This window comes from Nannospalax galili, unplaced genomic scaffold, assembly GCF_000622305.1.
Source record: "Nannospalax galili isolate Female #2095 unplaced genomic scaffold, S.galili_v1.0 scaffold591, whole genome shotgun sequence".
NCBI classification, from domain to species: domain Eukaryota; kingdom Metazoa; phylum Chordata; class Mammalia; order Rodentia; family Spalacidae; genus Nannospalax; species Nannospalax galili.
In genome coordinates, this window is record NW_008330926.1 from 3,469,606 (window position 1) to 3,483,340 (window position 13,735).

General features: G+C 52.8%; 2 protein-coding genes across 25 annotated transcripts in view; both read right to left on the bottom strand.

Annotated features, from left to right (window-relative positions):
* Nucleotides 1-13: 13 nt before the first annotated feature.
* Efna4 (ephrin A4) lies at nt 14-5,237 on the bottom strand. The gene is made up of 4 exons (XM_008854400.3): nt 4,702-5,237; nt 1,921-2,216; nt 1,491-1,559; nt 14-1,014 (listed from the first exon to the last, which is right to left on the bottom strand). Exons 1-4 carry the CDS (start codon nt 4,812-4,814, stop codon nt 878-880), a joined length of 615 nt encoding a protein of 204 aa, XP_008852622.1. The 5' UTR covers nt 4,815-5,237; the 3' UTR covers nt 14-877.
* A 1,455-nt stretch (nt 5,238-6,692) lies between these two features.
* Nucleotides 6,693-13,735, bottom strand: part of Adam15 (ADAM metallopeptidase domain 15) — an 11,795-nt gene continuing 4,752 nt past the window's right edge. The window contains exons 7-24 of one of the 24 annotated variants that reach the window (XM_008854422.2): nt 12,704-12,769; nt 12,560-12,628; nt 12,312-12,481; nt 12,090-12,174; nt 11,465-11,613; nt 11,195-11,369; nt 10,867-10,959; nt 10,435-10,739; nt 10,153-10,348; nt 9,812-9,889; nt 9,400-9,472; nt 9,053-9,191; nt 8,595-8,664; nt 7,930-8,001; nt 7,733-7,828; nt 7,450-7,521; nt 7,118-7,242; nt 6,693-7,029 (exon numbers count right to left, since the gene is read on the bottom strand). In XM_008854422.2, the coding sequence (XP_008852644.1) occupies nt 6,987-7,029; nt 7,118-7,242; nt 7,450-7,521; nt 7,733-7,828; nt 7,930-8,001; nt 8,595-8,664; nt 9,053-9,191; nt 9,400-9,472; nt 9,812-9,889; nt 10,153-10,348; nt 10,435-10,739; nt 10,867-10,959; nt 11,195-11,369; nt 11,465-11,613; nt 12,090-12,174; nt 12,312-12,481; nt 12,560-12,628; nt 12,704-12,769 (2,076 nt within the window). In that variant the 3' untranslated portion in view covers nt 6,693-6,986. Of the gene's footprint in view, nt 7,030-7,117; nt 7,243-7,449; nt 7,522-7,732; nt 8,005-8,594; nt 8,665-9,052; nt 9,192-9,399; nt 9,473-9,811; nt 9,890-10,152; nt 10,349-10,434; nt 10,740-10,866; nt 10,960-11,194; nt 11,370-11,464; nt 11,614-12,089; nt 12,175-12,311; nt 12,482-12,559; nt 12,629-12,703; nt 12,770-13,735 lie in introns of those variants that run through there. The other 23 variants (XM_008854441.2, XM_008854432.2, XM_008854413.2 and 20 more) reach the window with 23 other exon arrangements.

Genomic DNA, 13,735 nt, shown 5'->3' on the forward strand with positions numbered 1-13,735 from the left:
ACACAAAGATGAGTGTTTTTCAAAACAAATTTTATTATTAATGTGTGTGTGAGTGCATGTGTGTATGTGTACACTCATGCCCCTATGTGGAGGGCAAAGGACAACTTTCCAGCCTGTTTTCTCCTTCCACATGTGGGTTTCAGGAACTGAACTCTGGTCATCAGGGTTGTATGGCAAAAGCATTTACCTATTGAACCATTTCAACTAGACCAAATTCTAAAAAAATAATTGTTTTTTGAGTCAGGGTCTCATGTAACCCAGGCTAGCCTCCTGCCTCTACCTCCCAAGTGCTGGGATTATAGGCATGAGCCACCACACCCAGCTTCAGTGGGTGGTTTATTGAAGGTTTGGTCCAAACACTTACAAAAATACAAACCAGCATGAAATTCAACCTCATGGCAAGTCCGTCTTCACAGAAGACAAGTGAGTGGCCCCTTGGGGAGGGTAAGATGTTGCCCCTGGGAAGAGACCCATGGGGCACAGATGACAGAGCTTCTCCTTTGCTGTCGGCCAGCAAACCACCTTTTGCCAGGTCTTCAGCCTGGGCCCCTAGTGGCTCAAGGATTTGATCCCACCAAATCCCAGTCTTCAAGGGGGAGGAGATGAGATCATCGAAGCAGCTGACAAAGCCCCTAGGTTCATCAGGCCCATCTCCAGGTACACAGGACTGTCTGCAGCTCCCTTGTAGTTCTTCAGTCTGTGGTGAGGAGCAGTCACCTGCAAGGGTCATCTCAGATCCTCTGACTTTGCTCATCAAAACTCCATCTTGTCTGCCTGGTTTGGCATCCATCCCCAGTACAGGTGTCAGGGATCCTTCCAACAAGAGACTTTGGGAAAGGCTCTGGCTCCTCAGGGTGACAGGGAGGGTCTATCTGACTCACAGAACTCGCAGGAGACGTAGTATTGGGAGCAGCAGCAGCAGCAAGAGACAGAAGGGGCTGGGAGCATGCCCCCCATGCCACCCAGATGTACCACTCTCTCCAGGGCTCCCAACAGGATGAGCTGACTCAGATCCTGTGAAGGAGAAGGGGTATCGCTGATCTGTCTGCCCACTTCTTCAGAAGCTCCTCCCTGCCCTTCCCATTAGCTGTTCACTCTGACTCCATTCTCCAAGGTCTCCCCAAAGCAACCACTGCCTTCCCACGATCACCTTCATCCTTTCCAAGCCCTAACTTCCAAGTTCCCCAGTCAGTAGTCTTCCCAACTTTCAAGTCTCCTCCATAAGAGCCAAGTTCAGTTGAGGCTTTGAGGGCCTTGCCCTTGGAGACCCCATTCTCTGTGGGCAGCTTCAAAAAGGTATGATGGAAGTTCCCACAAGGCTGACTTGTGGGCAAAGGGATCACAAGCCGGAAGCTTCACCCAGATTCCTTAAATCTGATGTTCTTTTATTTTCCCTATTCCTTCCCTCCTTCCCAAAGGTCCTAGACTGGCCAGAAGGGCTGCCTGTGACCGCCACCCCCATCCACCTCCACCCCCACCAACCCACTTACTGCTCTCCTTGCAGCACACAGCCACCTGGAGTCTCAAGCACTGGCCAGAACTCTCTGGAGTTGGCACCGCTGGTGGGAAATTGGGAGGAGGAAGTTAGCACAGAAAGTCACCTCTCTATGTGCACTGGACTATTTCAGACCTTCTCGGCTTCTCCTCCTTTGGGACCACACCAGGTACTGTCCCATCATGCCTTTCTGCAGCTCCCTAGTCCCCCCTTCCTAGCTTCCATACTCTCTTCTCTGCACAGATTGAGTTGAACTGATCCCCTACCTAGGTTCAGACAACCTCCTGAGTTTTAGGGACCACAGCTCCCTTCCCCACCAGCCTTTTCTTCCTCCTTACTTTAGGCCTTGACCTGTGGCAAAAGCAAGGAGCCCTACTCCTCTCCCCTCCTTCCCCAAGAGGCATGTAGAATCTCCCATCACTCACAGATATAGTAGTAAGTCTCTCCAGGCAAGAACTCAAAGCCCAGGGAAAAGGGTGTGAAGCGCTGAATCTTTTCTGAGAATCGAACAGGGCCAAAGGGAGCAAAGGGCAATGAGCACTTCCAGCGCTGGAAGGCATTCGCCCCCTCTGCCTGGCAGGCCTTGTAGCCTGACCAATCTACCATGTATAAAGCAAAGGTCTCAGGGCCCTCAGGGGGCCCTGGGCTTTCATAGTGTGGGCAGAAGATGTCTAGGTAATCGTTGAGGCCCAGCTCCACCACAGCATCTCCTCGAAGCAGCCTGTGGGCAAAACAGAATGTGGGCTGCAGGGTTACAGCACAGAACTGGGACAGATGTGGGGTTGGTGCTGGCCTCTCTGCCATCCAGTAGAGATGGGTTAGCTCTGAGTTTCCCAGAATGACTTACACCCTCCTCAGCCTTCTGTCTTTGTTTGTTTTGGTACTGCAGGTTGAACCTAGGGCCTCATTCATACTAGTCAAACACTTCTACCACTGAGCTACATCACTAGGCGCTATTTTACTTTTTCTTTTGAGACAGGATTCCACTAAGTTGCCAAGTTGGCCTTGAACTTACTCTATAGCTCACTCTATAGCTCAGGCAGGCCTTGAACCTGTAATCCTTGAACCTGTAATCCTCCTGCTTTTGCCTTCCAAGTAGCTGAGATTATAGGCCTATGCACTGGGTCCAATTCCCAGGCTGTCACATCTTGAGAGACAGCGTACAAGAAATAGGTGTGATGATCAATTCATAGGTTCAGAGAGGTTTGGGAACTGCAGTGCCCACCCCACAAGACTTGTTTATTCGTGAGAAGGCCATCATCACACTCCACCTTTCAACATACCTCTCCTACAGCCCAGAGCCCCACATGGGGCCTGGCCTACCACCTGTGCCTGGTAAATGCTAGGAGGATGAATGCTGAGGGGCAAGGGAACAGATGCCCACAAAGCGACTTCAGAGATGAAGCTGGAACTGTAAGCAGCTCAGTACCATACACACAGAGAAGACTCTCATCCCATGGTGAAAAGAAAGCAGCTGGCCTGCAACTTACTATGTAGACCAGGCTGGCCTTGAACTCACAGAGATCCACCTGCATCTACCTCCTGAGTGCTGAGACTAAAGGCCTGCACACCCACACCCAGCTCTTTTTTTTTTTTTAAGACAGGCTATCACTATGTAGCCCAGGGTAGCCTCGAGCTCATGTTTGCCCTGCCTCACCTTGGCCTTCTGAGTGCTAAGATTACAGGCATGTGTCACTACAGCCCACTTTCCTTTTTTGACAAGAAAAGAAATGCTAGGTATGGAAGAGAACCCCTTTCATATAATCAGGACCCACTTCCTTACCTCTTGGGAGCTGTCTGGGGGAGCCAGTACACGTGGGAAGGGCTGGAACAGACTGCCCCCATGGTACTAAATACCACATGAGCCCTGGTCCCAACACCATATACATACAGTAAGGCTTGATTTAGGAATGGCCTCTAAATGGCCCTCAATGGGTGGCCTGAGGACCACCTGCTCTAGGGACTCTGACTAGAGGGATTTTGGGCTACTAGAGCATCTATAGACCGCAACCTGAGCAAGGACAGGGTCTTTGTACATTTCATTCCACTGTGTCTAGAACAGTACCCTGCTCAAGGCCAGAGCTCAATAAATACTTGTGGATTTCATGAATGAACCAGAAACTTACAGCTCGGGATTAGAAACCTAAATTTTGAACAAGTCCTCAAGTGGCTTTCAGAGGCACTGTTCTGGAACTGAGACAGAAGAAGTCAGAGTCCAGGACAACAATAGCTTTTATCACTCAGGACTGGTATTAGAATGACTATCTTGGCCTGCCCTCCTGCGGAGGGGGATGTGGGGGAGGAGAGTTTGTGGTCCCCGGAGGGCAGCATCTTGTCCTCCTTCCTGTATTGGTACTACCCAGCTACTCAGCACTGGTCCTGGCACTCAGTATGTGCTTATCAAATGTTAGTGAATAAATGAACAGAGCCACAGATTGTATGAAGTAGAAAATCAGAAAGGAAAACAGATGGGGACCGCAGAGAGGCAGGGAGAAATGGGAAGGAGGATGCAAACAGCAAAAAATACCGAGGTTCAAAGGCAGCCAGCTCAGGAGAGAGCAAGAAACAAGCATTTATATCTGTACAGCTGCGTTTCTTTTCACATCTGATCTCAGTCAGCCTGCTTCCCAGGGTGTCAGGTATTATTAGCCCATTTTGTAGATGACATAACTGAGGTTAGCGAGGTCAACCGACTTGCCCACAGGTGAGTCAGCTGGAAGGGCAGAGCCAGGACTGGACAGAAATAGAAGGACCGATAAAGTCCGAGATGGGAGCAGAGATTCGAAGATCAGGAGCCCGAGGGCGCCCAAGGGGACCACGGAGCGGGAGAGGAATCCTCATTCTTTAACCTGGGGAAAGACCCCTCCCGGGTTCTCAGGGGTCCGCCCCAGCTCCAGCCTGCGGGAGCCTGGGGCTCACCAGAAGAGAAGGGGGGCGGGGCCCGGAGTGCTGGCCCAGGCCCCCCCAGCTCCCGGCTCTCAGACTCCGACCACCCTGAGATTAGGGTCCATCGCCCGCCCCCCAACACGTGCGGGCGGGGGGACCCCGGGCACGCCTCGCCCCTCCCCCGCCGGCTCAAACAAAGGAGTCCCGGCGCGCGGCTGGGCTGGGCTGGGACTGCGCCGAGCCCCAGCGAGCGGCGGGCGCGCGCACAGCTCGGGAGCGCGCAGGCCCAGCTCGGCGCTCGCCAGGTTCGGCCCAGCTACCTGGGGTTAGAGGAGTTCCAGTAGACAGGGTGGCGGAGGCTGGTGCACCCCCGCAGACGCGAGCCGAGGAGCGCGGCCCAGAGGACAGTCGGCAGCAGGGGCAGCAGCCGCATCGCCCCTGGGGTCCGTCTGGTCTGGCCCGGCTGGTCCCGGCCCGCTTCTCTGTCGGGCGAGAAAGGTACAAAGTGGGGGTGGGGGGGCGGCTTACGGAAAGGAGGTGGGGTGTGGAGACTCCTAGGCCACACCCCCGATAACTTTCCACCAATGAGAACTCGTCCCCGCCTCTCCACCCAAGGCTAACTCTTGTTAACCCTTTGTGCACCCCGAGTGCGCTCCTGGTCAGTCAAAGCTTTCCTGGAGACCTGACCGCACTGGGAGTGGGGAGGAGGAGGGGACCTACTCCACTAGAGGAATTTTTGTTTTCAGTTGTTTTTGGTTTGGGGTGTGTGTGCGTGTGTGTGCGCGCGCGCGCGAGTAAGTCAAGAGGCCACAGGTTGTCGCGTGTATGTGTGTGTGTGTGTGTGTGTGTGTGTGTGTGTGTGTGTGTAGGGGGTGGGATCGTCCTCTATAGCTCTCCACCTTATTTCTTGAGAGTGGGTCTCTCATTGAACCTCGACCTCACTGATTGGCTAGATTGGCCGCCTTGTGAGCTCTAAGGGGCTCTTCCTCCACCCCAACCCCAGCCTTGGGGTTATAGAAGTAAACCGCTACACCTGAAGCCAGCACTTTACCGACTGAGTCATCTTTCTAATCCCTTTCTTAACTTGTTAGGTTTTTGGGTTTTTTTTTTTTTTTTTTTTTCTTGAGACAGGGTCAGGGTCTTACACTGTAGCCTAGCTGGCCTGGAACTTACATTGTAACCCAGGCTGGCCTCAAACTGGCAACAGTGTTCTGTCTCCTCCTCAGTGCTAAGATTACAGGTGTCAAACTTATATAAATCCTGCCATGCAACTTTCTTGTTTGTTTGTTTGTTTTAGGTCTTGACTTTCTTGTCTGTATTAGTTTTATTAGAAGTTTGGGAGGCCAGAGCCAGGTAGAATCGAATGTGCCTGGAATCTCAACACTCTGAGACCCACACAGAAGAATCCAGAGTTCTAGTGAGACTGAACTAACATAGCAAGATCCTGTTGGGAGTTGGGGAGAAGCTGGGTGCAGTGGCTAGCACCTGTAGCCCCAGATGTTTCTGGATGCTGAGGCAGGATTGCCTTGAGCCCCAAATTTCCAGGCCAGCTTGTGTGAGATCACATGATCCCCATCCATCCATACCCGCCCCCAAATATTGTGGGGAAGATTTAAATAAGGGCACACACCCATTGTCCAGATATGAGAAAGTGAGGCATGGGTCAAGATCCAGGGAGCATATCCACATATTTTCATACATTGCCCCCATTTCTTTGCACATCTAAAGGACAGTGCAGGGGAAAAGGATGAAGTGCTTCCCAGGACACCCCATTCCTACAGAGGCTTAGGTGCTACTAGGTGCCCACTTTGGGGAGAGTCCACCCCTTTCCACCACACGCCTGTCTGGGCTAGGGGTCGGTTAGGCTTCAGTGCTGAGGGTGAAGTGATGTGGTAGCAGCCTGCACAAAGCACCTTTGTTCTGGAGCCTTCAGGTGGGGGCAGGGAAGTAGAGGAGGCAGGTGTGAAGCCTTGAAATCCTGGGAGCCACTGCCCTGCTCCACCCAGGCTCTGGGCTCTGAGAACACCAGTTAGATAGACTTTTCCCAGCCACTGGTCAGTGGGCGGGGATGCAGGTCTGACGACTTGGGCAGTTTGTCTATAGCTGCTGGTGGGGCTGGACAGCATTGCGGGGGAGGATGTGAAGACTAGAAGTCATTCATCCCAGACTGGGAGAAACAAGCTGCAAGCATCCCCAATGACACATTTTGGTTGACCCTTTCTGGGACTTCTGCCCTCCCCAGCCTGCCCTAGTCTGATGAATTAGCGTCTCCTAGTGGCCAGACCTGGAAACACATCAGGAACTACCCAACTTCCAAGAGCAAATTCCAAAATCTCACATTTATTACAACAGAGCAGAGACAGGCTGTGTGCAAATTCTTCAATCTGATTCTCCAGCCCCAGCCCCTCCCCAACACCTAGCTACAGCTGCGCTGGTAGGTTCCCAGGCTGTTGCTTTAACAGCACCTGATGGTAGCTGGTTCCTTAGGACTGGATACTGAAGCATCTAGGTTCCTGCTCCTTTAGTCATTTTGGGGGTTTCCAGCAGAGATTTCACTTCTTTAAGTTCTAAATCTGGGCTGGAGGCAGCCAAACCTCAAGAGAGGTCAGAGGTAGAGCATGGATGCTACTGGGGGTGGTGGCGCTGGCCTGGAGTTTAGAAAGTCAAAAGAAAGGTCAGAGGTCTTACTAGATGTCTTACTGCCCGCCTGCCCTCAGCAACACCCTCCTCACCTACCTGGAGGGTACCACCAGCGGCATACTTCCAGCTCCTGGGCCAGGTAGGTCACCTGATGGGCACTGGCCCAGAGGGTCGGAAGGCAGTGGCTTCCTTGGGGGTGGGGGTTTGGCAGGCCCCTGAGACTGACAGAGAAGGCAGTAACCAATTTTGGGGGGATGTTTCCCACTCCCAGTGTAGAGGTGCTGGGGCACTACCAGGGGTCACCTTTGTCACTACCAAAGGTGCCACTGGGATTTGCACCCTCAGGCACAGAGGGGGTGGCCATGGCTACCAGGGTCACAACCCTAGATAGGAGGAGAGTCTGAGCCCGGATCTCCTCCTACGGTTACCTTCGGGAGCCTCACCACGGGGTCGGCGGGCAGAGGGCGAGTCGGGGGATTGGATAGGTCAGCCAGCTCAGCCTGAACAGAGAGAAGAGCGGGGGTCGTGAAAGCACAGTCAAAGGTGTGGGCATGCGTAGGTTCCCCACAGGAGTTTAGGTCAACGAGCAAAGTCAGCCAGTGGGCAGGAGAAAATGGGAGCATGCGCAGTAGTTTTGGGTGCGTGCCGATAGAGCCTCTGGGGAGGAAGGTGTGAGTCAGTTGTGGAGTCCCTGACCGAATGCAGTCCTACCATTGACCACCAGGTGGCAGTAGAGACCAAGACAGGAGGCTCGCCCTTGGCTGCTTCTGGGCCTGTGTCTGAAGGCTGAGGGGGCACCCTGGTTTCCTAAGGAAGAGCACCACTGGGAGAAGCAGGGATGAGAACTGCGGTTGGGTACCAAGCCTCCCACCTGTCCTGAGCCAGCACAAGGCCCGGCCCAGATTTACCTGGAGTTTCTTGGGCACAGGGTCAGGTGGCAGCGGCCTGGAGGGGGGAGCTGGGAAGGCCAGAGCACTAGCCTGCTGAGAGGGCAGGAGGAGCAGACAGGCATAGGGGGCAGGACAGAGAGACAGATGTGGGCAGAGAGGGGTTAATATCCAGATAGGGGCATCAGGGCCCCAGACAAAGGCAGAGGGTGCTGAGCATGCAGTTACTCAGCTGCATGCAGGGGTGACATGTAATGGAGGGGACATGCAGGCTGCCTCCACACACATCCTCCTGCCACTAAAGCTAGAGGGCTCAGACCCTGGGCACTCACCAGCCTTTTACTCATGGTGTCCTGGGCCTTGTCAGATCCTAGCATATTAAAGGTTCTTTTGAGTACCACCCCCCTTGTCCCCTGGAACAATGGTTACTGTGAAGGGCATGGATAGACCCACCTCTTAAAGTCACCAGCTTGGCCAGCTGAGAGAGCTCAGCAGAGCCTCGTGAGATGACTGGCCCTTCTACTCCGGCTGTGCTCAGTCCTTTGCCTGCAGCTGGGCCTGATTCCTTAGACTCCTGGGCATTGCTAGTCTTTTTCTCTGACTCTAGGACCTTTGGTGCCACCTCTAGGGCCTAAACTGGGTGTCAAGTAATGTGGGCCCTCTTTCTTCTGGCATCCAGAGCTCACCTTAGTGCCTGACATCAGCTGTGTCCTCTGTGGGGGTCCTGGCCGTTCAGGAGGATTAGATTGGGCTGCCCTGAGCATGAGGAAAATCAGAGAGTGGACCTAACCATCCACCTGCTGCCCCAGGGGGAAGTTCACTCCTTATAACCTGTGAGGTAGCCTTGTGTGTTTAGAGTAGAGGTGGGATTGAACAGCCTGAAGGAGGACCACTCTTATCCCACCTTGGGGTCCAGGGTGAAGTGGCCCTAGCAGCTGGGGGTATGCCTTGTGAGTGAAGTTGTAGGACTTATAGGATGCATGTAGGTAAGGACACATGTAAGTTGGGAATGGTTGGTGGTCAGCAGTTCAGAGTCTGAGTAGCTTGGGGCTCAGAAGTAGTTGGCAGGGACTGCATAGGTGAAGGTGGGCTTTAGAACTGTACCTAATTGAAGGAGATGGTAGCAGGGAACCAGTGTTCATACCTGTACTGGCAGCTGGATCCCTTGAGCTGGCAGAGTCGATGGTGCAGGCGGGCACGATGCCAGTAGCTGGCACCAACTAGCACTAGGACTAGTAACAACAGGAGGCTGAGGAGCAGGCCTGTGGTCAGGGAGCTGGTTGCTATGGAAGGATGTCAAAATTAAGGGTGGATAGGGCTAAAGACTGCCACTCCAGGAGGGGCAGAGATAGGGAGTAAGTGAAGTGGTCAGAGATTGTGGAGGGGTTCAGGGGTCACAGAGTCAGTAAGCCAGAAGTAAAAGGGTCAGAAAGAGGATGGAGATTGAGCCATTTTGCCTTCCCAATTGCCTTGGGCCCAAGCCGTGGCTACCTCGGAGCTGAGTCTTGCAGTCAGGGGGTGCCCAGCCCTCCTCACAGTGGCAGTGCCTGTTGCTGTCACAGACCTAGAGGTACAGAGAGAACACTGAGGATGTCTGCAAGAGGAAATCATTGCCCTGTATCTGGCTTTTTAAGAGCTCAGGCTTCTAAAACTGGCAGGAGTGCTAGGGATGACAGGTAGACAGTCTCATGCCCATCTCACACCCCCACCCCAGGATGTGGGCACCATTATTATGTCCCATTTGATGAATGAAGAAACTGAGCTCAGGGAGGTTACTAACATGCCCCAGGTCCCATAGCTGGTAAGTGGCAAAGATTGGAACCCAGGTAGGTCTGTTTCCAAAGTCCCTCGTTTTTTTCAAGAGGCTCCCTCTTCCCTTTTCATCTCCTCCACACCAGCTCACCCCATGCCCATGGCATTTGCTTCGACATTCCTGTGCTCCCAGGAGATCCACAGGCTGGCACTGATGGTCAATGCACACCTGCTCCATGGAAAGAAAAGCAAAGATCAGTCTCACAGAGCTTGGTCAGGACTGGGAAGCCAATGAGGCTATGAGGTTGTCCCTGCATTTACAGATGGGGAAACTGAAGCTCAGTGGGAAGACAAAGCTTTATTCTCTCTGAGGTAAGAATCTGACTTCCTGTGAAGCCAATGTCTTTGGCACTGGTGGAGTGAAGCCTGGGCACAGCTTGCTATGATTTAGATGTTCCTTTCTACCTGAACTCACCAACCCAGGCTACTCACCAGGCCAGAGCCACAAGCAGTGCCAGGCAGAGCCAAGAGGGGCTGGGCCACATCACTGCCCAGGTCCAGGTGTGCCCAGCTGCAGTTCAGCTGTGTACCATTGGCTTCCAAGGCCTCCCAGAGCAGATCCCGGGCTGAGCCCAGTAGAGGCTGGCTCCTACCCCCCTGGCACTGTAGTTGCCCACAAATGGCATCTCTGGAGGTGGGGAGAAAGGCAAGCAGGATTGGTGGAAGCAAGGCCAATCTCCCACAAACCCAGAGAAGCTTGTGTTCTGTACTTACCTAGGTGTGCAGGGCACATAGCTGCCATTGGGACTGCGCCCACAGCTCCCAAAGGCATTGCCCCGAGTGTTGGCTGTTAGAAGGCAAAGTGGTGCTGCGGGCTGGGCCCCATGTCCCCAGAGTGACTGGCACTGCTGGACATAGGAGGCACAGCGCCCATGCATGCATACAGCCTGTCCATCAGCACAAGGCTCGCCATTCCCCAGTCTGATGTCAGGTGGGCACTGGGAACTATCTCCTGGGCAGAACTCGGGCAAATCACAATCATCTCTCCGAGGGCGGCACTGCCATCCAGCTGGGTGCAGCTGTAGAGGGTGGGTGAGCATCAAAGTTGGTGATGGGCAAATTCAACCAGGAGCTCAGGGATCACAGAGGTCCCCCTAGTGCCTGACAGGCGAGCTCTGGGGTGGCTAGTTTCAGGTCTGTGCCCACCTTGCAGTTTTGACAACAGGGTCCATCAGATGCACACTGTGCCCCTGGCCTCAGCTGGCAGGTAAAGTAATCACAGCAGGGATCAGTGCACTCCTGCAGACCAGGACACAGAGGGAGCTGAGCCTCAGAGCAGGGCACACCCCCTCACCCCTCAGGGGAGCAAATCCAGAAGGTGCAGAAGCCACACAGTAAATGAGAACCAGAGCCCAGCAAGCTATGTCCTGAAGTCAGGAAGGTCTCTTCAGAGCCAGAAACAACTCAGGAGGCTTGGAAAGGGCTAAGTAAGGGCACAGAGGGGAGTGGTCAAGGCTTTGGGTGAGGGGCTCACATCTGGGAAGCCACAGTCACACTGCTCGCCAGGGTCCACCAACATATTTCCACACGAAGCAGACATAGAGGGCAGGCTGGGCTGCCGTTCAAAGAGACAGCTGCCCATCCCATTTAGGAGGGATTTCTCCAGGGCCTGTCGGCTGCAGTTGCTGAAGTTTAAGCCTGGGAGGAAGCTGGGAAGAATGGCAAGAAAGGTTAGGCTACAGATTCTTCTAGCTTGCCTTACTCTGCTCTACCCTTACCCTGTCCCTATCCCTTAGTTACTCACTCTGTGGAGGACTCCATGATGCAGCTCTTGGCTGGGGCGGGACCTGGACAAGGACAGCTGCTCCCAGGTGAATCATGGTCCAGGCCCAGGCTGTGGCCCAATTCATGTGCGATAGAGGAGGCAACTCCTAGGGTGCTTGTGGAGTGGTCCTATCATTGGGAAGGGAGATACCCCAGGTCCAACCCCAGCCTGGTCCCAACACAATGTCTAGCCTACCCTGACTATTCCCACCCCCTCCTCAGCTGTTCTCCTGTGCATTGCCTTCCTCCTTAGTTGCTTCTGAAGTAGGAGAGTCCAAGCCTGGGTAACAGGAAATCTAAATTTTAGCTCAACTCTGCACTCCCCCCGCCCCCACCCCAACACTGTGTAGCCCCTGAATATCACCTCTGCTCTTTGGGCCTCGACTTCCCCCTAGAAATGGGAAAACTTTGAAGTGACAACTCTATACTGTGAAGAACTGTCCAGAGTTCCCTGACAAGTAGAGGCTACCTCATGGACCTCTGCTCTAATTATCCACAGCCTTGAGATCAGTCCAGTTTAAGGGAGAGGAGCTTTCAGTAAATAATGGTTCTGTATATGGGAAGAATATAAATGGAAATGGGGAGAAGACTTGCAAATAACTTACCATATTGACACCTCCTGAGAAGTCAGGGGAACAGATGGAATTCTGAATGGCCATCCCCACCATAGGCCCAGAGAAAGAAGTAACACTGTGGGACAGATGTGAAAGGTCAAGGCCCAAACCATCATCAGAGCTTCAGTACTCTGAGAGATGAAGTTGAAGGGACATGAATGTGGCCCTGACAGGATAGTGCCAGGCTCCAATGGCTGAGCCTGGGGTCCTTACGTCACCAGCTGGGCACTATCATGGGGCAATCGAGGCAGCAAATCTGTCCGGCGCCAGTGGAGGAAGTTTTCTAGTATGACAGCTGGGTTTGGACTCATCTCTATCAGGTCATGCTGGGTCCAGGCCTCCAGGCCCACAAGTGCCACCCGAATATTCAGGGGCTGGAAGAACTGAAAGAGAGCTGAGGTTCAGAAAAGGGGCTGCTGCAGTCAAGGGGCTATGGGACTTCTACCTAGCCCAACACTCACCGTGTCTAGCAGGAGGGCCACTTCTAGTGTGCGGTTCAACAACTGTTGGAAGTCGGGGTACTTCCTGACCTAGGGGCCAAGAGCATTTACCTTGAAAGATGGGAAGGGACTGAAGGGGGCAGGACAGAGCTGTAGTAGACGCACCTCTGAATTATCAGCCACAATCACCAGCTCAACAATTTTGGTCTCTGTTACCACATCCCGCTTCCTCTGTGGATAAGAAGTGAGGAATGTCAGGCAAACCTACTGCTCAGGGCAGGGCTCACAGACTGAGCTGTGCCCACACCTCAGTAGTCAGAGAGAGGACATGAAAACCTGAGAGACTGGGAACTTTCCCATAGTGGACCAAGAATAGATTATGAAGCTAGTAGTAGGATTCCACTTTTCCTGCTTCAAACTCTGCTTCTTCCAATTAAAAACAAACAGGCTTGGGCCGGGTGTGGTGGCGCACGCCTTTAATCCCAGCACTCCAGAGGCAGAGACAGGCGGATCTCTGTGAGTTCAAGGCCAGCCTGGTCTACATAGTGAGTTCCAGGACAACTGGAGCTACAGGGAGACCCTGTCTCAAAAAAAAATAAAATAAAATAAAAATAAAAAAATAAAGACAAAAAAAAATAAAATAAAAACAAACAGGCTGGAGAAGTGGTTCAGTGGTTAATAGCACTGGCTGCTCTTCCAAAGGAAGCGAATTCAGTTTCCAGAACCCACATGATGGCTAATAACCATCTGTAACTCCAGGCCTCAGTGGGCGCTGCATACACCTGGTACACTTAACACACAGGCAAAATACACACATAAAATAAAAATAATAAATAAATAATTTAAAAATATTTATTCAACCAAGCACACACTTTTATTTATTTATTTTTTTTGAGTCTCTTGCTCTGCTGGCAGTGAACTCAAAAATCCTCCTGCCTTTACTTCCCAAGTACTAGGTATGTGCCACTGTGCCTGAATTAGTTTTTTTTTGTTTTTTTTTGTTTTTTTTCCTGCTCCTTCCAATTTTTTTTCCTCTTATTGAGACAGGGTCTTCATGTAGCCCTAGCTGGCCTGGAACTTGCTATGTAGACCACACTGGCCTCGAATTCACAGAGATCCACCTGCCTCCGCCTCCCAAGTGCTGGGATTAAAGGCATGTGCCAACAGGCCTGACCCTGCTTCTTCCAATTTTTATTT

Coding starts and splice junctions, on each gene's coding strand:
- Efna4 (XM_008854400.3), bottom strand. CDS start 4,814: ATGCGGCTGCTGCCCCTGCTGCCGACTGTCCTCTGGGCCGCGCTCCTC. Junction 2,217..4,701: donor TGGAACTCCTCTAACCCCAG/GTAGCTGGGCCG, acceptor TTTTGCCCACAG/GCTGCTTCGAGGAGATGCTG. Junction 1,560..1,920: donor AGAGACTTACTACTATATCT/GTGAGTGATGGG, acceptor ATTTCCCACCAG/CGGTGCCAACTCCAGAGAGT.